The sequence below is a fragment of the Monomorium pharaonis genome, chromosome 11 (assembly GCF_013373865.1).
Source record: "Monomorium pharaonis isolate MP-MQ-018 chromosome 11, ASM1337386v2, whole genome shotgun sequence".
Lineage (NCBI taxonomy): Eukaryota > Metazoa > Arthropoda > Insecta > Hymenoptera > Formicidae > Monomorium > Monomorium pharaonis.
This window is the reverse complement of record NC_050477.1, coordinates 15,188,456-15,213,902: the sequence shown is the minus strand read 5'-3', so window position 1 is coordinate 15,213,902 and position 25,447 is coordinate 15,188,456. Positions and strand designations below refer to the sequence as shown.

The 25,447-nt window shown below is 44.1% G+C and overlaps 1 protein-coding gene across 2 annotated transcripts in view; it reads right to left on the bottom strand.

The window, feature by feature from the left end:
* The window catches only part of LOC105839513 (putative uncharacterized protein DDB_G0288537), a 104,550-nt gene that overhangs the window by 63,316 nt on the left and 15,787 nt on the right, over positions 1–25,447 (bottom strand). Inside the window, exon 1 of one of the 2 annotated variants that reach the window (XM_036293446.1) lies at positions 807–6,273. The exons of the other annotated variant lie outside the window; for it this stretch is intronic. Within the exon in view, the coding sequence (XP_036149339.1) occupies positions 807–858 (52 nt within the window). The 5' untranslated portion in view covers positions 859–6,273. Of the gene's footprint in view, positions 1–806; positions 6,274–25,447 lie in introns of those variants that run through there. 2 annotated transcript variants of the gene reach the window in all.

The following is a 25,447-nucleotide window of genomic DNA, read 5'->3' as shown; positions in this document are numbered from 1 at the left end:
TTTGCGGAGGACTGTACGCTACCGAGCGAGCAGTTAGCATTAGGCACGATGACGAAGAAGGCCAGGGACTCGGTGAGATGATAGCGAGCGCGTTCGCTGACGGCTCGCATCGGTCACACCGCAGGTGACTCGTCGCGGTCCGAGTCTGTGGCCTCTGATGCCCGACCCACGTACCAGATTCTATCCGCGGTGTGTCCTTCCCTCCGTCTCTCTCTCTCTCTCTCTCTCCTGTCTCTCTAACTCCCGCTTTCTCTTTCGCGCGGAACGCGAGATGCTACTAAACAACGCGAGGCGAGGCCTTGGAGCGCGTAGAAAAATTGTTCCTTGCCGAGAGAAGAAATTGTTATCCATCTAACTGCTAATTTTCAGGCAGGATATGTTTGCGCATACGTAATTTCTGATTACTCGAGAGAACGGGAGAAATCTCTGCCGCGCGAGAAAAATGTGTAAACAATTGCCGTGATTGAAGAGCCTTTTCACGTATGCGAGAATTTGTTCCTCGATCTATCTTTTTTTTCCCCCCCTCTCGCGCGCGCTGTTCCTCGTTATGAATTCGCATCCGCGCGACCGCTGATTACAGGCTGGATATATTGCGCATATAAATTCCTAGTTGACACGGGAAAACGCCGCGCGTTCGAACGGCCGCGCGCCGCGCGCCGGTGAACGTCGCCGAAGGACCTGCGACCTCCGCAAAGTTAATGATACGCGCGAGTGGATGATCCTTATATAGAGAGCGCCGGCGAGGCGAGACTGCCCGCTCGTGTGCGCTCGTCAGCGCGCATCATTTCGAGTGATGTATTACTCACCGAGTGTCATCAGAAAACGGTTATGTGACCCTGGATAACTCCCGACGGTCATACACTCGCGACGCGGCCGCCTCGCGCGGATCGCCGCGTATTTCGCGTCACGCCGCGCCGCGCCGCGCCGTCGTCGTCAACGTCGTCGTCGTGTACAAGTGCATTTCGCTTCGTCAGCGTACGCGATCACAATTGACGCGGCCTCGCCGAGCGCGATCGCGAACGGTGCCAGCTCAGCGCCCCTGCGCTGCGAGGAGGAGCTTTTATCTACGCGCGCGAGAATAAATAAAGCCGAACGGTACAATGTGTGTCTTTCACGTCCCGTGATTTTTATAAACGTCCTACGATGAAGGAGGCTGGTTGGGGATATCGCCTTAAAGGGGCTCTTAACGAAGCCACAATGCGCCGTGGCGATAGACAAAATACGTAACGGCAGTTGAATACCGGTTTTCCCCCTCCCCCTTTAGTTTTCGATTTACGGTTCCCTCTCGCGATTTTTAAATCTCCCGTAATTAATGTTTCATTGATTATCTAATAGTGCAGTGTGAAAAAAATTACCCTTTCAAAGAAGAAACTAAGCAGGATTTCATATGCCTTGGTTTTTTTTACATTCTGTAGTACATGATTCAGTTTATGAAACGATACCACAACTTCTTAACCTTTATGGTATAATATAAAAAATAACACTTTAACTGTAAAAATGGACCTCAATCACTTTTTCATTTAAAAGTTCATACAAATGTCTACTTTATTTAAAAGAAAAATTAAAATTTAGTATAATTTAATTACTGAAAATTAATCACAAATTGGATAAAAAAGATATTTTACTTATAAAATTGTAATTTTGTATAATATAAATGCATACAAAAAAGAACTACGATTTTTTAGGTATAAACTTTAAAAAAATATAGAAATTTCAAACTCTTAACATTAATTGGACACATAAAAATAAATGATTTTCAATAAGGGGCAAGTAAGAGAAATCGAGTATCGCAAAAGATAAGCATTTTTTGTGCAAAAATAATGTCTTTTCCAAGAAGCTCATCGTTTTTCGTAGAGAAATTGATCTCGGTCGCCTTACCTATGCAAATCTCTTTCACTACGAAGATTTTTTTAAGGAAAAGATAAGGAGCAGAGGATGCTCTGAATACTTTCGTGGACAGAAATCGATCGGACACCAATTTTCATAGGCGTTTGTTTACGTCCGAGAGAATTAAATCTAAAGAGAAGAAAATAGAGTAAAATATCCCACATTTTTCTTTTCTTCAAAGATACATCGTCCTCGCTTTAAGAGAATCTCCTGGGTCGTGGCCACATCCCGAAAAGCGTGACCGATCCCACCGATTACAGTTTCGTAGCCTAGCTAATTAATCGCGAGCATGTCGCGCATCTATTCGCTTCTCGATCCGAGGGGGATGCAGATACGGTGCGCGGTGTCGTCGTAGAACGACGGGCCACCCACGACAGGCCATATCGTCGTCCGCCAACGTAAATTAGCGACTTATCGTATCACCGAGGTCGTTAGGCTTCCCGACGGCTAGCTGAACTGCGCGAAATTCAAACGACGAGATCTCGCGATTACGTTCTAAAAACGCTTGATAACGGCAATGCCGTACGTTAAGACTACCCTGCATAAGTCGCTAACCGCAAAACATGGTTCGCAACGCGGATGCAAAATCAAGTTGTAAAACGTATCACGAAAATCAAAACTGTAGTTGAACCAACCTTTCCAAGGTTGGATTTATGCCTGCGTGTATTTTGCGTGCGATGAGGCGTTTTACGATTTATTTTGCATCTGCATTGCAAACTATAACGTTTCAGTTATTACTACTATAGTAACTTGTGTGTATATTTTGTACAATAGACCCTTTACAAAAATTCATATAATTGTATGAAGTATAAATTCTTTTTTCTGTCTCTTTAGTAGTTAAAAAAAAAAAGTTAATTCTGTGAAATAAAACAATGACGAATGACCGTTTCTTTGATATCCGAATATTTAAGTTTTGAAATAGAAACAAGATTTTCATCAACGCGCGAAAGTCAAGTTACTTTCAAAAGATCGCTATCACATTACGGTTTACATAGCCTTTGCGTCGATATGTCTTGTCGCACGTTCGAGACTCATATTTGATTAATCGAGGTCGACTAATCAAATTCTATCCGTAGGACGCAGAAAAAAGGCTTACAAACCGAGTGCCCCTGTAACGCGTGGGCGTGTAGATAACTGCAGAAGCGACCAAATCGATTTACTGTGTCGAAATCACACGGGCACCGGTCCGTAAAATAAATCACGCGTAGTAAAGTGGAAAGACTGGTTTCTTTCGTAAGATTTCGGATACACCCGGTTAGTACAAATGTTACCTGGAGAGCTCGGGGTCTCGAAATTCTCCCTGACCCCGAGGAGCGGAAAGAGAGGTCCAAAGGTCGGCGGAGCCGAGGAATGTCTCGGGAAGAGGCCAGATTATACTTCGCTAATGAACTTCTGCGCCTTCGGCCGTGCGTGATCCAGGTAACGGCGCCGAGGAAAATCAGAGAACCGTCGTCTCGGCGCTTGTTTTCTATTACAAGGGTCGGACAAATAAAAGCTTAAGCGCGAGAGACTAACCAATAAGTTTTCGAATTCCAGCGCGACCTCTCACTTTTACCCGTCCCGCCGTCCACGCGGAGAGGAGTCTCTTCATCTTTTTCACTGATAGAATATGGGAGAAGAAATTGGTAAACTCGTAATTACGGGCTAAATCGAAGGAAACGACACAACTAGTAGATTATTCAAATCATATGGAATTAATTAATGATTACTATTCGTGTAAGAGATAAATATAGTATTTGATCAATCTGTTTATAATATAAAACATTTATAAAATAATATCGTTCCAATCTAAGCCTCACGTGAGCTACATAGGAGAAAACTTCCCGTCGCAAATTTTTCATCCAATGAGATCAAAACGATCAAATGTCCGTTCTACGAAGCGAATGTTCGATTAATCGGCAAATTTCAACGCCGATACTATCATCAATATTATTTTTAATTACCACAATGACGCAAGTCGTTTCATTACAGATACAGCAAGGACGCTCCATCAGATACCAGGTATATCTAATACCATGCGGCAGAGTCACGTTTCGATATCAATCGGAATGTGACGGCACTCCGTACAAATACACGTACGGCATGTTTAACAGTCCACAAATCAGCGATAGATCTAATGTAAAATACACAAATTTAAACATCTTCAAGATTATACTCGGAAAGAAATCGTTAGTCAACGTAAGAGGCAGAAGAAAAAACAGAGGAGCGATTACATAATGCGGATTCTTTCACGACGCGAGCAAGAAAATCCGTGGAGACTCGCCATTAGACGGCGTTAAGCAAATGTAAAAAGCCCAAGCAATTAAATTCTCACTGGTAGGCCAGACATGTGTTACCGCGTGTCTGACGCGACGGTCATGGTGATCGCGACCTCGAGATCGTTGATATCGCGCATTACGCGACAAATCGCCGGCCTTCGCATGCGCGACTCCCGTCCGTAACGAGAGATTTGCCGATTCGTCCATTGTATCGGTGCACCGAGCCGCGTTAACCGCGTTCCAAGGCCCGGACGACGTGGAATTTGTTGCCAGGACCGCGGACGCGAGCATCAGAGATCGCAGGAAGAGAGACGCGTTTATTACTGAGGCGTTCGTTGAACAGACAAAAAAGAAACCAGCCAACGAAAACTATTTTTTATAACATTATCGACGAGGTAGAGTTAACGGCTGGAATGCATTGAATTATTTTCACTTCACACACAGCGACGGATGATTTCAGCAAAATATAAAACTCGTCGGCTTTTTTTCCTAAATTTCTCCAGGAGGTACAAAATTTTTTATACTTTGCTGGTTTTTTTTTCTGAAAAAAAAAAATGAAGTTTCTTTCTATACAGACGAATAGAAGAAAGACTCGTCGCAACTGCGGTCTACTCGCGTTTTCTGCTACCTTTGTCCTCTGTGACTTTGCGATAGGAAGCTACCGATCGAGAGGAGGAACATTTTCGCTCGCTTATCTCGTCACGATGATCTGCCGACGGATACCGCATGCCTTGACACGTAACAATGCATGCATGAATTAATAGCGGCCGCTGTTGCTTTCATATTTCTCCCCTCGCTTACACAAAGATTTACATCTTTATCGTGAACCTGGGAGATGACACTGTCGTCTCCGTTTCCTCGATTTTGTTATCACGAGCAATTAAAAGTGAGAATTGAAAAAAAATAAGATGTCTGCCTTCTTCAACGTTCAAAAAACCAGAAACTATACAACAGAATTCTCCCAAGTGCTACGTACAAATGCAAAAATAAGAATGTTTTAAATAGCTAGTTCTATTTTTAATTCGCGAAATTTAAGAATTCCTTGCGTAACTCTCTCGCGAATCCATCGTCGCGGATTCTACGAACCGAGACAATGATCCGCGAGTTATTAGAAGTAATTGCTGTCTTGGAGGAGTCCCTGATGTGGAATAAAAAGGATGAATGAGAGGGAAAACTTAAAATAAAAAAAAAAGAAAACAAAGAGTAACATCGTGCCTCGTGACGGGAATCGAACTCGCCGAGAAGGGAAGACGGCGAGAGAGAGAGAGAGAGAGAGAAAGAGAGCGAGCGGACGAGATAGAGGAACCGAATGATGAAAACACGAAAGGTTAGCGCTTCAATAAATTCTGACGATCCGGGATGAACGTGCCGCGACTCGCCTGCCGTCGATCTCTCGGTCCTGCGGCTTATAACGAGACCGATGAACGACGGAATGCACTATGAAACGCGATATTAATGATACGTTGGCGTGGCTCGTATCGCTCGACGTAATTGGCTCACGTCGCAGATGTGGTAATTAGCGTTGCGACCGAACGTGTCAAATGTTATGGAAACAACTGTATAACAGGGACGCGGAATTGAATTGCGGCCGCCTCGCGCAATTTATCATTGATCTCGACCCTTTAGCCATGAATCCCGCCTCTCGCAATTAGGTGATTATCGTGCGCTACCGATCGTAATGCTTAATGCGCCTGGATTCCGCGTCTTTTTCCGAGTTTTATTTGCCCACAGGTCACCGGCACGCTCATCCGTAATTATACGCTCCCTGTCCTCCTCTAATCCGCGCAGTATTCTTGAAAGCCACGACTGAATTATTAATCCATATAGATCATCGGATTTAATCGCCGTGGAATATTTTGCCGGGTATGGTTTTTCGCGCGCGAACATGCGAGGGGTACGTATTCGTCGAGGGAAAAAGAAAAACGCGGCACAGTCACGTTAAAACGCGAAAGGTCAACGCTCCTATAAATCTCTCTCTCTCTCAACCTACGTGTCTTTAGGCGTTGCACTTTCAGCGGACGGGGTTTCATTTTAGATTTCCTCGCGATCGCGAGGCGCACCAAAGTGTGAGAATTCCTCGGGGTACGCGGCCGGCAAATGCAGTAATTCGAGACAGAAATACGGCTATCGACGTACATCACCGAACTTGCGTCGCTGCGATCGGATCGTGGCGAGTATATGTATGCACCTTGGGCACGATTTCCACGCGAAGAGCGAGCGTTCGAGCGATTCTCTCCGCGCTCAGCGTGTCTCTCATATCTCCACGCAAAACATTTTGCTTACCTGAAACAGAAATAACATGCAAGTTGATTAATGTGACGTTCATGGTTTCACTCATAAAGCATTAAAAAGATTGATTTCCTGATCGTTTTGCAAAACAAAACGTTCATAGAAGTTGCATTACCCGTTCGCAATCGTTTATTTCGCCTTAAATAAAACTATCGACGCATGCAGCTTGTGAGAAAACAATAAAAAGTAAAAGAATCCATCTTGACTCCCTGTTCAATGGGATCGATATTATAAAACAAAACAAAAATTTTAGCCTCTTACATGCCGTAACGTGAGATGATTCCCTTATAATATTGGCTAGTATTTAATACTTATTTTAAGTATTAAAAGTACTGCTGTTAATACTTTTAATACTCAAAATAATAATTACTGACCAATTTAATATTTTGTAGCTAACTGAAACGATTTGAAAAATCGACCGCGATTGACTTTGCTTTGTAACTAACGATACGTCTTTACAGCCACGCAATAACAGATAGTACGGAAAATGGTAACATAAGTCGCGACCTTTAAGAACAGCGATACTTGAATACGATATATTTATTCAGGCCAAGTACGAGAAATTGCGTAGGCGATACAATGCAGAGGGTGTAGCTCGCTTCTGACACGGTGATCGAATTATAATCAATAATCCGCGATAATTGAGCTGGTAAGTCCGTTAAACCGGATGATCTATTTATTTACGATTCGGTTGAGTTAGCATCTTGTCACTGATTGATAGGTATACGCCACCTTTCGAACTTCCCGTGACCCGTTTCTACCAATATATTATAACGGTGTAACTTAATCAAAATTGCATTTCAGAACGAGATAGCAGCGTGCGTTGGTAAAAGCTTAATCGGAAGAATTATTGTTAGACGTATATCGTAATTATAATTATAAAGTCGCAATTATACGCGCGACACCCTTTCTTTTCGGCTTTGGGACTGAGATTTCGGCTCCGCCGGAGCAGATTCACGCTGACACGAATGACGTCTTGCACGACGGTCACGTGGGCAGGACACAATGCAGGGTGCGGCTTCACCTCTGACACACCGGGGTCTCGACCTATTCCCGTATACGCGGCCCAGGATATATCATTGTGCTGAGGGCTCAACGTGGTGCCCAACCCACGTGCAAACGCCAACACGCAACGTGGAGCTCTAAGCTCCACCTAAACCCCTCGCGTTGGAATTTCACCGCTTCGGGAATACGACGGAGAGGCGGCGAGCGAGACGGCCCCGGCCAACTAAGCAGCCGTGTGCGCCTGTGTCTCTCGCGGAGAAAAGCCGATTGTCCGACGTGGTGAATCGTAAGCGAGGAAATTTACGCGATTTGTGAGCGACACGCAATCACGTTCAACTTAGCCAGATAACGCAATGCCGAAATGTCAAACCTGGAAGAATTGATTCAAATGGAATAACGTCACGTCATTCGACATCGACGTACGTCACGTTGAAATACCGCGTGTCAAATGCCAACCAGTCCAGGTTTTAGACGAGATGTGGAAAACGTCACACAAATCCATCCACGTGTAAACGCAATTTTACGCAATCCTCGGGGATTCTGCCGCGTCGTTGAACCCGTCGTTCAACAAGTCGAACGTATATCTTTCTCTTCGTCCGCCGACTTAATCTATAGCTCATCAAAACTTTTAAACTTCATCCTCAGCTCTGTTCCTTTTACGGAGATACATCCGAATGTGAATGTCCGAGAGGAGTGGCTTGCCTCGCGCGTTCAGAAACTTTTACAAGGAAACTCGACCGTTTCGTCGAATTTTGCCTTCACGTATCTCCGGTACAGGATGCCCTATTGTTTCTCTCTATCCCGCCCCCACCCACTCTTTCTACGAAGTTAACATATCCGAAAGCAACGTCCACGTGAAGATCCGTACGCTGGTGGACGCCCACGGTTTCTCATATCTTACGGATGAAGACATTTACGACAATTCCCGCACGAGATATCCCCCCCCCCCCACATACACAAACGTCTACTAGCCCCCAATGCACAATGCATTCGCCTGATGTCATTCTCTCACTTGCATCTTCACTTTGTTTGACGAAAATGCTTTTTGGCAACTTCAATGATACTATTATTATTACAAGACTTACCTAATAACGTGGAATTAAATGACAAACTAATAAGGAATTAATTATTCAAAGAAGTTAATCACTTTTACATAAAAATCGAAAAGTTTATCCAGCTTTGCCCGTTTTAAAGTAAAAATTGCACTTCTCTAAAAAAAATTAGATATATTGGTTTTAATAAAATAATGTCTAAACAGTAAACTGCATCACAGGTGATAATAATTGAGATTATTTTAAATTTACATTTTTTTAGTTCTACAATATAATGATATATATTCCTTTCTGAGTGCTTCTTTATGTCTGGATAGCATTAAAAAGGTAATATTGGATTTTTTAACGAAGACGGGTGAATACAGACCCTTTTGCAAAACTGATACGATCGAAACGAAAGTCTGAGAATCGACGAAGGAGTGCGGGAGACGCCCGTGCCTAAGGCGATAAAAAATTAAAAATCTGACGTGCATTCATGAATGAGATAGAGATCGGCATATTCAATTGTAAATTATTCGACCAATGCGCAATGATTGCGGTATTCGAACGCAGCTGTTGGCAATCTATACGCACTATAATATCGTCACGTTTGATAGTATATAATTACGCGATAAGTTTCTAAAAAAAATTACGACAGCAAAAACATTCTACAATTAATGGCAATATAAAAATTATATATAAATAAAAATTTTAAAAAAGATTTAAGGGCAAACAGATAAATTAGACATGTCTCATAAATTAGACATGTAAATAAATTACAAATTAAAAATACTGATCCATTGATTTTTCTATTTATAGTAGAATTGTATCCTGTCACAAACGCATCTGATCCATAAATTTATAATTAGAGGGTTTTGCACTATGATTTGCAGTATGATTTGCAATCAGTATTGTTTATTGTTTCGCGCTTCGTTCCTAACAATATATCTAAAATATATGATTAATTTAAGTCAAGTCGTCTCCATGTAGTTGATTATATTTATATCGATTGATAATGACTTCATATTAAGTCGAAACGCGTACGGTGTTATCTTTTCATATACAAAACAATTACGGTTGCCACTTTACGTTTTAACTGTGTAATGATACGTTTAATTGGATTAAAATTTTGACATGTGGCATTAAAAAAAATTTAGTTTCATTGCGCCTTAATTTCCGCGCTGACTCACATCACCCGCTTTATTTACCATTGCTTATTATAATTTTGGTGAGTCCGAAATAGCGAAGTTGTTATTCTACATTGATAATTTACAATTAACAAGAAAAAAGATATTGAGTGGGATATATTTTTTCCTATAAGAGAGTTTCCTCAAAATGCTCACTCTGCAGAGCTCTTCACAATCTTGTTCACACATCATGGCCTCTCCCCCCCGTACGAGAATTTGCATTTTACAAAAAGAACACGCAGTTCTATCGAGGAATACGTGCAGGTAAGCTTTAAGTGAGCGTCACGGTCGTTGGTCTATGAACCATGCTGGACCGAAACGCATGGTCACCGAACAAGAGGCTGTCTGCGTCAGGGTCGAGTCGTTGCTTATTTACGTAAGCTGCATTCTCGAGAACAATTGCGTAGGCCAAACCCATTAAAGCTTTGACCTCCGCGTAATTATGGCCAAAGGTCAAGCCTAGTTGATCCGTTTATAAGGAAATCGCGCGGAGAATAATTCCACGTGAAAGCACGCGTCCCGTCTGTTTACATCACAATGCGTATGCTTGTCGTTCGTTATCAGATCTGCGCGCCCGTGTATCAAAATTACTGCGTTATTCAAACGCAAAGTATATCCTGATCAAGGTGGTTACAAGCAGAGCCTGTGAATCGACTCTCGATCAATTAAATTAATTTTTAAATGTCGCGAAAGAAAAGAAACACATTCTGCGCCCTAGTGATCGAAATTTTGAAAAAGGAGAAAAAAAAACTAAGATTCCACTAATATTAATATGATGTCCGGTCGGTTTTGACCTCGACAATCCGTGAGAAAGGTAGAAACGAAAAAGTCTCAACTTGTCTTATACAGAGAAACACTATCAACGGAAATTGATAAGGAATAGATAAGAAATGGTTTGCCGTAATCTTCCCGTGCTGCTGTCGCAGAAATTTTTGCTATCTTCAGAAACACACGTAATCAAGCATGCGTAATATATACACATATAAACGTCTTCTCTTCACTTCCGTGAGTCGAAAGAGGAGACATAACGAAATCTATCTCTTCCTCTCGTTGCGTCTTGGAAAATTTTCCAGCGAATGAGAGATACGTGCCCGCGCCGCGTTAAACGGATACGCAGAAAGTGTGCAGATTAGACCGTTTCGAGAAACGCGGTGCGCGTCGCGCGCGATGCAAAAGTCAGAGGTGACGTGTCACCGAGGAAGGTGACGACTCTACAGCCGGAGATTGCGTTGTGCAATCCAGCCAACACAGGCCGCGCACACAAACCGGCAATTCTAGTATCCGAGGTGATCCGTCGGTGGCCCGGTCGGTGACGTTTCTCCTCTTTTCGCTCGTTATTCGCCGCGCGTTTTATTTTGCCCGCTGGGATCGGAGTTACTGATATACCACGCTGCGCTATTATATAATACAGGTTACGCAAGACTCTACAACGTGCTTTGTGACGGCTGCTCTCTTGCGGGATGGAACTATTTACCATTTATTAATGATATACTTTTCTGCCTCGTGTATTATAAGGCTAAGTTTAATGCGTCGATTGAGCATATTGTACACAAACGTGAAAGAAGTATTCAGCATAACAAGTCAAACTTGGACTTTATGCTGTATATCAACTCTATTATTTTAACATTAATAACTTTATAACTTAATAACTTGTACACGTACATTTAAAATTCATCTCCAGCATCCTTTGTAATAAAACCAAGCAATATACTTTTTAAAATAAAATAGTCTACTCTTCGAAAATAAATATTAATATTTTGCAATTGCGTCATGCCTATAATTTTTTTTTTTTATTGCCTTACAACTATCTAGCTCTGTTTTCGTAGACGTAACGTTACATCGGACGTAGGTACAAAGTAGGTCGGGCAGTATATTTAAACCTTAAGTAAACACTCAAACTGTCTCAATTTATTCGTAAATATGAATGAAGAGTAACTTATGGTAATCTCCGTTACGAAGAATCACATTTTCTCTGCTAATGTGTCCAAAGACATCACTCGAATCGTAAACACCTACGGACAGACGCGCATCCCAGGCGGCGACGAGAATCGAACCAATTTTTGCGAATCACTCGAGAAGTAAGTGCGCCAGTCCGAAACATTTTGTATTCGGGTCAACCGCGACGAGTGTTTTCTTCACCGATACAAAAGAAACGAAACCGCGGTACTTGGGAACGATCGTAAAACAATAATGTGCGAAACGTTGCCAACTGTTGTGGGAACGACCCGCACATTAACCTTTTTGGGGAACATAAAATTCGTTAGCTTTACGACGCCCGTTTTGTCGAATGTAACGTAATGTCAGTTTTTCTATCGCACTTCTGGATACCTCAATCATAAATATTACAAATTTTTTTGACAATTGATATAAAAATATTATTTAGCATCAACACATCCGCTTCGACTAAGAAAAGGCACTTCCTCTCATTTCTTGTGTTAATCACACGGACTAATATTCAACTAATTACAAGTCTTCCCTCTTAATATTAATGTTCGAAAAACAGATTCTTTTATTTTATAAAATATTTTATATTATTTCAATTTATTGCAAACGTTGCAATCTTTTAAATATAAACGTTACAAAATTGTTAACGTTAACAACAGAATTGAAATACAGTTAAAATCCAAGTTTGACCAGTTATGCTAAATACTTATTTCACGTTTATGTATAATGCTCTCTATTTAAGTATCCCATTTAATAAATTAATAATAATTACGTTGAAAGATAATGACGCGTAAACAAGTATAATTATAAGCGGACGGTGTGGATAACATTCTACGGGGGCTCGTAGTGATTCGCTATTTCTTCGAATGAGAGCAACATTGTCGAAAGTAGCTACCGTGCCAGTCACCAGGCAGACTGTGGGCTCTAACCCCTGTTCTATAAGTAACCGTGTTGCGCAACGTATTATGTAAAAGTCTTTAGACATACTTAGTCTACATTGTGTATCAGATATTATAGTTCGCAACTGCCGGCGAACTGCTGTTTATAGCAAGAGCAAACACGCAGACGCCGCGCCGCCGGTAGTATACGTGTTGCCGCGCTTCCTTGCGTTTTCAATCGATCCTCGACCCCACGACGAATTGTACGTTAACGATCGCGATGCGGCTCGTAATTCAATTTATCGAATCCGACTCTTTTTCATTGCCGAGCGAACTCAGCGAACGCGGTTGCCGCTCGCGCTCATCCGCGACGACTTCCGGCTTACGCGAGATCAGAGAATTTCGTTCCGACGAGTTGTGGTTTATTGGCAGGATCTGGGATGAATTTTATTGACCCGCGCGATACATTGCCGTAACTAATTTCGCGCCTCTCAGGAGAGAAGGATCGCGTCATACATCTGCTGCCTACGTGAAATGCAAATGTATAATATTTCCATGCAAATATAGATAAAATTTCGTACATAAATTATGTAACTTAACGTCCGGAAGGCAGAGATCAGATTTTAAAATGCAGGAGAATTTTAGAATAATGATTAATTACTTTTTAATTGCTTCATGTCATAATAATCATTCGTCCTCATACTTATGACTGTCCGGACAAATACACATTTATTAATTTTGATTTGGAAAAAGGAAGATTTTTAATTGATTAAAGATACCGGCATTGGCGAAATCAGCTCCTAAGGAGATAATCGATTCTTATGCCTGTATATTATAGATTCTATCTGTTTTTTTTTTATTTCGCTCGCCCCATGCCACATCTTCTAAAGCTGAGAACCGCTGACCTGCATAGAACGATCGCGAGGCGGACCGGTTCAGGTCGTGCAGGAGATTTCTCTGAGGTCGGTATCTTCCACGAGCCTACGAATGAACGTGGGCCTTCTTCTTCAATCTTAGCTTCCCCTTCGCGCACCTCGAGGACGACGTTTCTTCGACGGATATCAAAAAAAAAGGAATCGACTTGGATGCACGAGCGAGTGAAAAAGTGGATCAACGAGACGAGTGTGGAAAGAGAAGACGTTCACCGCAAGACGACATCGACGACATCGATATTCTCTTAGGTGTCAAACCAAAAGATCAAGATAAAAAACGCTGACTGGTGTCATCTTTCTTATAACTTTACACACACGCGCGCGCGCGCGCACACATATACACAGTGATCTTGTAAAATGATATTGGGATTAATATATCTTGTGAATATCTCGAGAAACCTTCGAACGACAGGTAAAGCGTTTCATCGATATATTTATGGCTGGAATGCAAGAAAAAGTCTAAAATTCGAATTCTTATATATATCTATCTTCTCTACGTTTTAATATATTAATGATATAACTAGAAATAGAGTATGTACACTTGTTTTACGTTGTATACAAAATTAATAGAATCGTATACAAAAATTAACTTGCATACAAAAAAACGTTACATATAATATTTCATTATAAAAGTTGAACTTTTTACATAGAAAAAGGGAATAAATTTGAATAATTAGTTGAATGTCCCATTGCAATTTCAAATAAAAAATAGAAGATGTTTTATCGCGTCTGTCCATCAATTCCTATGTTTCCACGATTCATCGGACTCTCACCTATTCACCTAGCTAAAACCTCAGAACCCGGGCCGCGGGCCAAGAACGAATAGATAGCCGTCGAACGCGATGCCTACGCGATGCCGAAATGCTCCGAGGGAGCATAATTGAATCGCTCCGAGTCACCGTCAAAATTCCGACAACGCACGAATTACCGAAACTCTACGATTAGCTCCTTCTTTCTCAGCCCAATTACAGCCGGGTCGGGCCCCGTTGCCCGAAACTCGGCCAGCCGAGACGCGCGCACGCGAGCACACACGCATGCACGCGCGCCCGATCGATGTACGCCGCGGAGCATTACCAGCACTTTGGACGATCGTTAGGTCCCATTTTCGGGGCCCGCGATTTCTCGGGGCCCCGGTGGGCAGGTTCGGGTTACGACGACCTCGAGCGCGCACCCCGTCCGACTCGTCCGTTTCGTTCCTCTCTCGAGAAAGAGTGAGGTCACGTGACCTCACGGCGTAGACGCAACCACAGGCTTCCAGGTTCAAACTTGGCGGCGGTGTATGTGCGAGTGATGTGGGTTCCGTGTGCACGTCAGGTCCCAGCATCGGTGTGCGTGCGACGCCTCGTAAGGCGATGGAATGCGCCCGTCCTCCCGGTCGCCCCCTCCCTCCCCCTCCCGGTCGGATGGATGGCTTTGTCTTTGCGATCTGACGTCTCGTTCCGAGAGCCGCACGGCCGCGCGCTGGTGCAGTATCGGTTCCCGTATCCCGGGGACGGCGATCCTGCATCCGGACTAATCTGTCCTAATCGAATTCCTTCGACGGTACCGGGAGATCGCGATAAAGGAAACGAGTGTCGTCGGTCGTTAGTAGCTCTCGCGCTGCTTCGAAGCAAGGTAATTATACGATTGAAGAATTTTTATTCGCACAGTCAATTACATTTGCTTTCGCTGCCTGTTAAAATATCAAAGTGTTTTTCGTACAGTGACAAAAATACATTTCGAATATTACGACCGAAATGATAAACGATTCTCGCTGTTTTATTTGAAGCGCCGCGTCGCGCACTCGTCGAGGTCGTCCAGAAATTTTGCTGACTGACAGCATAGGAGCAAAGTTCAGCGGAACAATGGAAATGCAGAGCTAATCGCCGTGAACACGTGTTTTATCGCGTTGCGTCTCCTGCTATCGGCGCGAGCATGTCGCGGCATATCTTTTCGCGAGGCACTGAGGCACGTATAGCATCTGCTCTCCCGCGAAGCTGATAAACCGCTCTTGAACGACCGTGAATTATCACGCGGAACGACTGAGTCGTTCCCTCGTCGCGTCTCCCTGTCACCGCGATGACGCGACGAGGTAGCCGGCGGAGGTTGAATTATGAAATTAATTAAGAATATCGATTTGATCACCGTGGAAAATGACTGGAGACTGCCGCTCGAGGTGCATTGCGTATGAGTTGTAATGATCGATGGTCATCCTCAAGTGCATCTCCGTAGGATTCACTCGAAACCTATTGACGGGACTATATTTCTCTCGAAGCCAGACGTTTGCCCCTATCGCTCAAATATCGCACACGAGTCGTCAAATTCTAAATATACAGGCTGTCCCAAAACATGTGGGTCAACGCTCGTAAAAAGGTAGAAGGGATCGAGATAAACATAAAAGTCCAATATTGTCTTGGGTTAGGTCCAATAATCGAGATATTAACGTATGGAATCTGCAAATAATTTAATTGATTTCTATTGTAATTGTGAACAGTAAATTAATGGAAGCTTATCATACATTCACGATAGATTTTTTCTTCCGTGTTATGATTCGAGCGGATCGAGCTCTTCTCTCGGCGCGTTCTCATTCGTATAATTTGAAAAATTAATACCTCGATTATTAGTGGACCTAACCCAAGACAATATTGAACTTTTATGTTTATCTCGATCCCTTCTACCTTTTTACGAGCGTTGACTCACATGTTTTGGGACACCCTGTATACTCGTAATAATTTTGAATGTCGAAGATAATTGAACATAAAAAACCTTTAATGCTGGGCAGTATCAAATTGATCAGTAATTATTACTCATTTAGAATATTAAAAGTATTAACAACATTGCTTTTTTAATACTTAAAATAAGTACTGATTACTGGTCAATTTACCTTCAAAGGCAAAAGCGGAGTGAAATTTCACACTTCTTGGGTATCTCAATCTTTACTATCAGCAGTAATTTAATACCTAAATAGTGCATTTTCTTCGTATAATAGTACATTTTTTGTTTATGAAAAAAATGATGCTGCATATAAAAATGACTTTTTGTCAGAAAAGTATTGAAAACTCTATTTAAAACAGAAAAAAACGCGAAAAATGTGCAAAAAAAACGTTTGAATTTCGTTTGGGATGCTAAAGCACCCCGCATTTGCCTTTTAGGATTAATACTGTCGAGCATTATATTTTCAGAAAGACACTAAAAGTTAAAAAATAAATACGGGCATTTAAAAATATATTTATAATGAAATTTGCAAATATGAGAAGTTGGCGAGTAATTAGACCATTCAGATATTACACAATAGTGTGGAACGTGATCGGGCTTACGTGCGGTATAATTAATGGGTTGTTCACACCTCCCACGTTTTCTTAATCCATCTCAGATCTCCGCCGCGTCTTGGCGCGCAACCCTCTACTTCTCCACGGCGCTCTAACGTCTCGCGAGTCTTCGGTAATTAATCACCTCGTGGCGATCGCTAACTGTCCGACCATATTAACGAAGCAATTATCTTCGGAATTTTTCTACGCGCGCACATAGCGCACCTTGCCGATCCAATTGCAAGGAAGTAAAGTAGAGCGCAACTTGCCTCTCGTACTGCCAACTCGTGTCTGAATCTCGGTCTTTCCGCTCTTAATTTGGCACTTGTTCATACAAAATACGTTCGTACGTGTTCCCCGTCAGGTGACTTGTAGTCTCACGCGGAAACATAACGAGGGACACGCGTCGCGCCGGTACGGACGGGGCCGCCTCGAGATCCGAGCTCTCGCCAATGTCGGTCGCGGGGGGACAAACGATTTGTTACGCACGCGATAATGAAAAGACCGTGTCCCATATTCGAGCGCGCGAGCGACAATAACGAGAGGGAGATACGGGCAGGCAGGCCCGGGCAGGCACGGGAGACGTGAGGCCGCCGATGACGTATAATGAATGGATCGTTTGCACCTCGCCCACGCCACACGTCTCTCTTTCAGCCTTTTGCGGTACGCCACGATCGGCACGATCTCCTAGGAGGCGCTGGCCGGTCGATAATTAATTATCCTGAGTGATCGAGTGCCGTCGATCCTACCGAGCGGCGTCTCCGCTGGGAGTACCGTGTCAATTTGTCATAGTAGTCACGCGCTTTTCTGCGAAGCCACTGCGCGACAAGAGGGAGGAGGAAAACAACGGCTCGTTGTCCACGCTCGATTGTTATTCCGCAGGAAATTCACGGCCGCGGAGCGGCGTCCACGAGGCACGACGAGTAGCAAAGGGGGTGAGGCAACAACTTTAAGTTTGTTGAGATTCAAGAGAGTTTCTCACTTTAATCAGATTTACTGCTCATCCCTCGCTACTCATTCACCTCTACTTATAAGTTTACTGAAGCCTTCTTACAGGACAGCAGTATAAACTTCGTCAGACGCAAGTCATTGCGGATTATAATATTCAGTACTTTAGATAAATAAATCAAAGAGTCGAACTTAGTGATCGCGCATACAAAGATCGTCGCAAATAATCGTCGGAAAATGAAAGGAGGATCTCCTCGCGATAGCAGATTCCCAGGCGTGATGTCGGTAAAGACTATTCACCGATAGATATTTCATATTGCGATTGATGAAGCTAATTCCCAATTTGGAATGGATCGCCGCGAGAACCAATTAAGATATATTACGCCCAATGTCTCGTTGAAGAAGACGCGCTTTTTCTAACGACGCGGTAATCAACTTAATTCACGGGAGTTCGCAATCGCTGTCCCTTGTAACGCTCCCCCCCCGATACTCGAGAGCCGTTCCAAAAATTTTTCTACACTCCCTCTTTAGGACGCGTCATTCGTCTTTATGTCGTCGCAATACAAAATTGCTGTGCAACGACGCGACGTTAATGCATGCACAGTCGGCTCGAAAGTAACAGTTGGTGCATTGATTAGTATTGCGAAAATCGTTTTATGCTGTCGTTGTTGGTTACAAACTCGATGGGAAATGCGAAGAAACGCGAGACGAGCGTGTTTTCTTAGAGGATCAGCCGCGACAGGTTTCCCAATCGTTATTTGCGTCGCTTGTGAAGGAACGACCGTGATTTTTCTACCACGCTATTAAAATAAGTAATAAGTATTCAAATAAATCTGAGTGTAATAATACTTGTAATAACGACTCTTACGTAATGATTAGCGTAATAATAATTTCTTTTGTCTCGCGAACTGGCGCGCTTTCTTTCCTCGAGAAAACTATTCCGAGTCTTCGACTGAACGCGCGAGAAAAATGCTTTCTCTCTGATCGATATATATACGTTCGCCAGCTGCTACGGAGTCAACTTTTCCTAAAATAATGCGTTAAGGCGAGACGCGCTTTGATCTCTCACAGACCTTTTCGAATGCATCACGTACCGGGTGGCCCCGTACGGAGAGGGCACGCCGGCGCCGCACCTGCCAGGTCATTAGGGTATAAACGGCAGGTAGAGTGTAGGCTCTCCGAGACTCTCTCTCTATAGAGAGAAGAGACACACGGCAGATCTTTGTCCCTCTCTCGTTCCTATTTTCTCTCTCTCCGTCCTTATCTCCCTCGTGCTTCTCTTTCTCACAGGAGAGGAGAAAGGTGGTAGGGCGAGGCCGCGAGAAGTGGAGGAAAGACCACGACGAGGAGGGAGTGAATCGAGCGAGAAAGAGGAGGAATCCTGGTCAGTCGAGGGTGGGGGGGAGGGGGGACAAGGGGGCGGCTGAAGAAGTAGAAGAAGCAGAAAGGCGCATCGGGCGAGGACCCAGGAGGAGGTACCCGTCACGAACTGCGGGCTAATTGTCCGGGAGATTGCTCCTGCAGCCTGCTGTGCGCTGCTGCTGTTGCTGCTGATGCTGCCGTCTGTCCTGCACGTTGTTTCCTCGACCTTAAGGCAACCTCCGGGTCCTTAAGATCTTGATCCCGCTTGAAGATCGACCGAGTCTCCGGCTACGCCGTACCAGGGATGGTGGAATTATTGTTTTGCAGGGATGGATTTACGTCGGCGATTTCTGACCTGTCCGTAATTGTAATTGATGGCAGGGTAGACGTGTAATTATCTTCCCTCTCCCTGCCACGGTAGCGCGATTCGCGATTTTGATTAGGCGAAAGATGACTATGAGAGCAGCGACTGAAAAGCTTGCATTCAGAATGCTGATAACAATCCATTTGTTTTTAATATTCAGATTAATTTTAATATTTAGTAATATTCAATAAGCTGATAATTTTCATACTTGGCAATGTTCCGACTTGATGCACATTTACATTACAATGACGTAATAAAAATGCCAGCTTCATTTCACATATCCAATTAAAATTCAAATGACGTCGATTGCGCGACAAAAATGAAGAACAAACAGATTTTTGGCCTAAGAATGTAGAAAGGATCAAACTACCACGTTTTCTTGCGTAGAGAAACCTTCTCTTTACGGGTAAGAGCGAGAGTGCTCGCGTGTCGCGCGTATATCTTCGTTTTTTTTTTTTGCGCGCGCTCTTGCTCTCCGTCGTGTCACCGGAGGTGAAACAGGGAGAAACGCGACGACGGTGAGAAATTTCTCTGCATCCCGCGCGAGACGTCGTGCGATCGATCGAAGTCGCTCGATTTCGCGCTCCTTTCGAGATCGTTTCCTGGCGCACGACACACTCCGACTGCTTCGTTCTTTTTTTTCTCTCTCTCTCCAAGCTCTATCTTTCTTCCGCAACCACGATACGTCTCTCTCGACTTCCAAGTGAGAAACACATCGTCCGAGTTCTACAGATTTATCGCGGTTACACGAGACTTCTGCACCGTGTCCGATGGTGCACACAGTAAACGCATAAAATCTTACGGAAAATTTATGCCTCAATGTTTAAAAAAAAGATCAGGTGTTATAGTTGAAGATTTATCATTTAAATTAAAAATAAATTATAAATAATTTCAAGTCAATACATAACAAGTCGAATATTTTCAAGTCGAAAATATACATCAATACCGATATAATCAAATTCTTATTTTGTTTTGTACTTTGATTTATCGTCTTGTTAGAATCGTAAGTATATGAATTTTGTCGAGAATTTCACAGGTAAGGAAAGTTATGACAATGCAGAAATCATTTGATCCGCGTTCTGAATTAGCCTTTCGTGTAACACGCTGCGGATTCCCTATCTTTACTGTCGCGGCGCGGCGTTTCGTTACGGAATTATACTGCGTGTCTGGAAGTTCTCTTCATAAATTTCTCGAGTATTACGCGTGCCTAGCTGACGGGAAAAATTATGACAATGCAGCGATAGCGATCTAATTGAACGACTTTCAAACATTGCTCAACGATAACGAATCGTAAATTTTGCAAGGAACAAAAAGTACAAACGGAAATCCCGACGGCAAAAAGCTGTTAATTAACGGCTAATAAATACCCTTTTATTCGAAACTCTGTCTTTACTAAATCCGAAAGAAATCAATATGCGCCTATCCTCATTGACGTCTAGTGCCAGTCAATTATTTTAATATAACGGCTGAAAGTTTCTCAACACATACGAATATAAAGTTTCGGGGGCTCCGGGCGATAAAATACCTCAGTTACGAAACGGAGCGAGCGCGTGCACGTCGAGTGTGTGCTCTAATCGCCCAAATCGGTCCCGAGAGCAAACCGACCGAAATAAAGGCCGCTTATATATGCCGTCAAATTATCGACGTGCCGCGAAACGAACCAGTTGGCCGGAGATACATATCAAGCCGGGGCTTCGCATGCCCGACGACGAGCCGGGGCTCGACTACCGGCCCGTGCAAATACAGACACACGCGAGGTATTACGCGTAACGAACCGCGTGCACGCACATATAAGATAGACACGCCTCGTCACCGGCGCGTACACTTACACACCGCTGCTGCACCGGCCCGGCCGACGTGATTCACGACGGACGCTGGGGATAGCCGGCGTAGACGCGTAGCAGGAGTTCGGTCCAATGACGGAGCTCACGGCCAGTCAGCCAATACTAATTAACCGTGGAATGCTGTATCTAGATTGAAATCTGGGTGACCTGACGCCCCGGGGCCGCCACCTTGGCTCAACCTCTCCGGAGGCTTCGTTCAAATGGGCTCCGAGCCGGGATTCATCGGCTCGATGGGCAGTCTAAGTAGTCTAACTCGTAGCCGGTAAGCCAGCCGCGTATCTACATCCTGTCCATCTACTCCACGTCGACCTTGCACTCGCGAACGCGCGTTCAACGCAATTCAGATCGGATACGTTTGCGATATATCGACGCGAAACGCGATAATACGGGCGTCGATTATTCGCGTATGCGAATGCACGTAATGATTTAAGTTGATTTAGACTCAACGACTTTGTAAAAAGACTCGCCTCTTAACGGGAAGGCTCGCCATGCAGTGTTGCAACCATCGACATTCTCCAATTGAGAAAGATGTTTATTGTCCCGAAGTATCTTTTGCAACGTTATGTCCTAAATTGAGAAGGAACCCGCATAACAATAATTATGGAAACACAAAGATTATTGATTTTTACTCAAAAGACTCGAGAGACAACAATGTCCACGTGATAGAACGTCGTTGCATAAAATGAGCCTGCCGATCGCGGAGCATAGATAATTCGGTTTACACGGAACTTTAGACGGCAAAGAAAAAAAGGAATCATTGCACTATACACCGTTGGCCATTATGTCGGTATCATAAACGCGATCATTAAAGGTCATCACGTTATTTTAGCCCTCTGCTATCTGCCGCGTAGTAACCTTTATGATCGATATCAGTGATATCATTAAACGTTAACAATAAAATGTCGTGATACCGTGACCTATTAGCATATTGGCCATGTCGATATTAACTCCGCGCTGATGGCAATCAATCCGTCTTTCTCGCACGTTCGATCTTATCGTAATAGGGCAGCGCTGAAACGATCGCCAATGCGCCCTCCCTTTCTCCCTCTCTCGTCCCAAGAGAATTTCATATTTTATCTCTTCCCCGCCATTTAGTCCGATATTTGTTCCGTCGATGCACGGCAGACTGACTCGCATTAATCTGCTCGCCGATATAATGAAGTCTTTTTGTCGCAAGACCGGTATCCGAGATGGCAAAGGTGCAAGAGGTTGCCCGCTAAGGTAACGCCGTGTACGGCCTTTTTTTCCGTTCACGCGTCGCCGAGCACGAGATCAAAGGTCGGTGGACAGATCGAGGAATCCACTTATCGTCGGAAAACGTATTGACGTGTACACATGCGCCACGCCACGCCACGCCACGCCACGCCACGCCACGTTCTAGAGAAGAAAATTATTCCCGTTCTGTCCGTAATAAAGTCTCGTTCGCGGAGCCCCGTCTGAATCGCCGCGCCGCGCGGAAAAGGGCAGGCGCGTGGAGTAGACGTTATCCGCGACAAACCGCAAAAACGCGATAGCGCCATATATATGCGAGAGGTTAACGCCAATACGAGTCGCTATAACTCAGACCCTCAGGTGAAAAATATGCAACGAGCGCGCGCGACCCGGCGTAATATAATTTAGATAATGACGTGATACACCGCGCCACATCAATCTAATCGGTAATAATCGGCTGCCACTTTTCCACGGAAATCCATTACCGCGAGCCGCCGATGATTTAAGCACGGATCATTACAAAAGCCGGTATCTGGGTCTGGTTTTGCCAGACCGTGTACGACTTGTCTCTCGGGCAGTATTCCGCGGCCTGATAGAATCTGTCAGGCCGCGCGTCGCGCATATAAATTCAGAAGTTACACGACGTAAGTTATTTCCCTCGCGGATTGACCTCCCGGCGTATACGGGCGAAGTGAATCGATATTTATCGTAAATAAACGCCGAGAGGTGAGTATACCCGATATTTTATCGCAATACTTCATCGTTGTCGCGCCTGATTATGTAAAACCAAATCGCCGGAAAATTCGATCTCATGGATCGACGAAGTAAACGAGGAAATGACGTAAGTCCTTCAAATATTATCCCGGGGAAGTTCGTATTTTATTTAACGCCGCTAATAAAATTATCGGATATCTCCGTGCTGTTAAACTGTCACGAGGTTCGTTAGGAATGCACGTTCGACTGTTGCGCAGCTAATAATCCTCTTTGAAGAAATATTCTGGCCTCTCGCGCGCGCCCGCGCGCGCGCAGACATGGTCTGTTAATTCCCGCGAGTTAACCGGTACGGGTTCGCGGTACGCGCACTTAACAGTATTTCAGAATCATAAACTCGGGCGGTAAGCACGGCCGTGCGTTTAGGCTCTCGACGTATGCCCGAAGAATCTGTCCTTCATGGTTCACGTGCGTTCCTGCGTAAAGACCTATCACTTTTGCCGCACAGGTAAATTATGGCTCGAGAGGCGCCAAGTTTTCCACGGGATCATCGATATTATTAGGCGCAACCGAGAGGTTTTCTATATTTGTAATGCACGGTTTACGAACCGGTTTATTTTCTAACATTTAACATTTATCTTTAATAACTTTTTATATGAAATCCTTTTTGGTTATCTTCTCCGCCTCGCCTCGTAATAAACTTCCGCCTTTATTTTCGAAATGACGCACTTAATTCTCCCGTCGCTCATTTCGCTCTAATGGCGGGGAGTTATTACTACATTGTTGCGAAGTGTTAAGATTTTCTAGGGTTACACGCACGTGACGCGCCACGAAGGGGCATCCCCGCGTGGTTGACGGTTCGACACGGTCGTAAAGCCACAACCACGGGCACCATACGCGGACAATCTCCGGGTTAAGTTGTCACCGTGGCCGCGGTATCGCCTCGTAAGAGGCGAGGCGGGTCGGCGAGGGAGCATTAAGCGTGGAATCATCCTGAAATACGGCCAGATAAAAACAGCAGGCTACGACCTGCGGGACGTGCCTGTAGTCAGGTCGGGTTACGCATCGACTTTACAAACGACTGACCTCCGGCCCGTGTCCACTCGAATCGAAAAAGGGGACGAAGGAAAGCGCTAGCGGCCTGCGGGAAGGTGTGCTCTCGAGCCCACAGATAAAACAAACCGAAATTCCTTTCGAAAAGAAAAAACGTCGACCTGATCTTCGGCCATGATTGTAGAGAATGAAGTCAACAAGCTTACGTGTGCAACACGCCGCCATTGGTAACGCCATTGGAACTATCCCTTTAGAATAACTTTTCGTTTATTATTTCAGTACCTTACACGAACAAAATGATATGATAGAAACGTTGCATCCTGTAATTTTTTTTTAAATAAAATAACTCGATGCGGCGAATAATGGCCGACGGTTGCGGAGTTCTAGAGTTGCAATTCGATTCCTATCCGGTCTATTTCAGGGAGTATTTAAGGTCACGGCCCGTTCGCCGCCGACGGAATAACGCTCAGCGGATACGTCGCCCGCGAAATGAGTGTGTAAATGTCGCATATTTCACGCCGATGGAAACCGCACGGATCATTACGGCCGATCGCGGTGGGATGAGGAAACTCTCCGCCGCGATCGGCACCGTGCGCGAATACATGTACCTAGGTAAACCGTGATACTGATGAGAGAAAAACGAGAAATAGGAGCGATGGAGAACTGTTGCGGGGCTCTCTGATATCGAGGTTAAAATTCGAAAGGAATGCAGAATCTATATGCCATTTGATTTCAATCCAAGTAATGAACTCGACGAGAGCCGAAGTGAAAATAATAACAGGGATGAAAATCAGAAAGTAAATCTTTCGAAAAATAATTTCCGTGTGGATATATTTTTTTTTATGGGAATTCTCCGACCCACACGTTTAACGCGCGCGAGAACACCGTTACCTCCGATTCCGTAGGGTAGACAAAGAAAAGCAAAAGAGGACGAGAAAGAAGAAGACGAAGAAGCGGTAAACATAATAACGTTGGGAATAATAACAAGGAGTCAGGAGAGCGTTATGTTTACGTTCGCCGAATCGTACCAAGCGTATCCAGCTGAGAAAAAGGCGCAGAGAAAGAAGAGGGAGAAAGGGAGAAAGAGAGCGAGATATATTAGGGTCCTGAAAATGTATGTCTTTACGATATCGTTCTTCGTCATAAACGTCACGTATCTTTGGCTAAAAGAGAGCCGTGGCATTGCTCGCGCATTCACCGTTTATTAACGCCAGTGAGCTTGGCCCGACTTCCGGATTCCCCTACTGGACCAAGG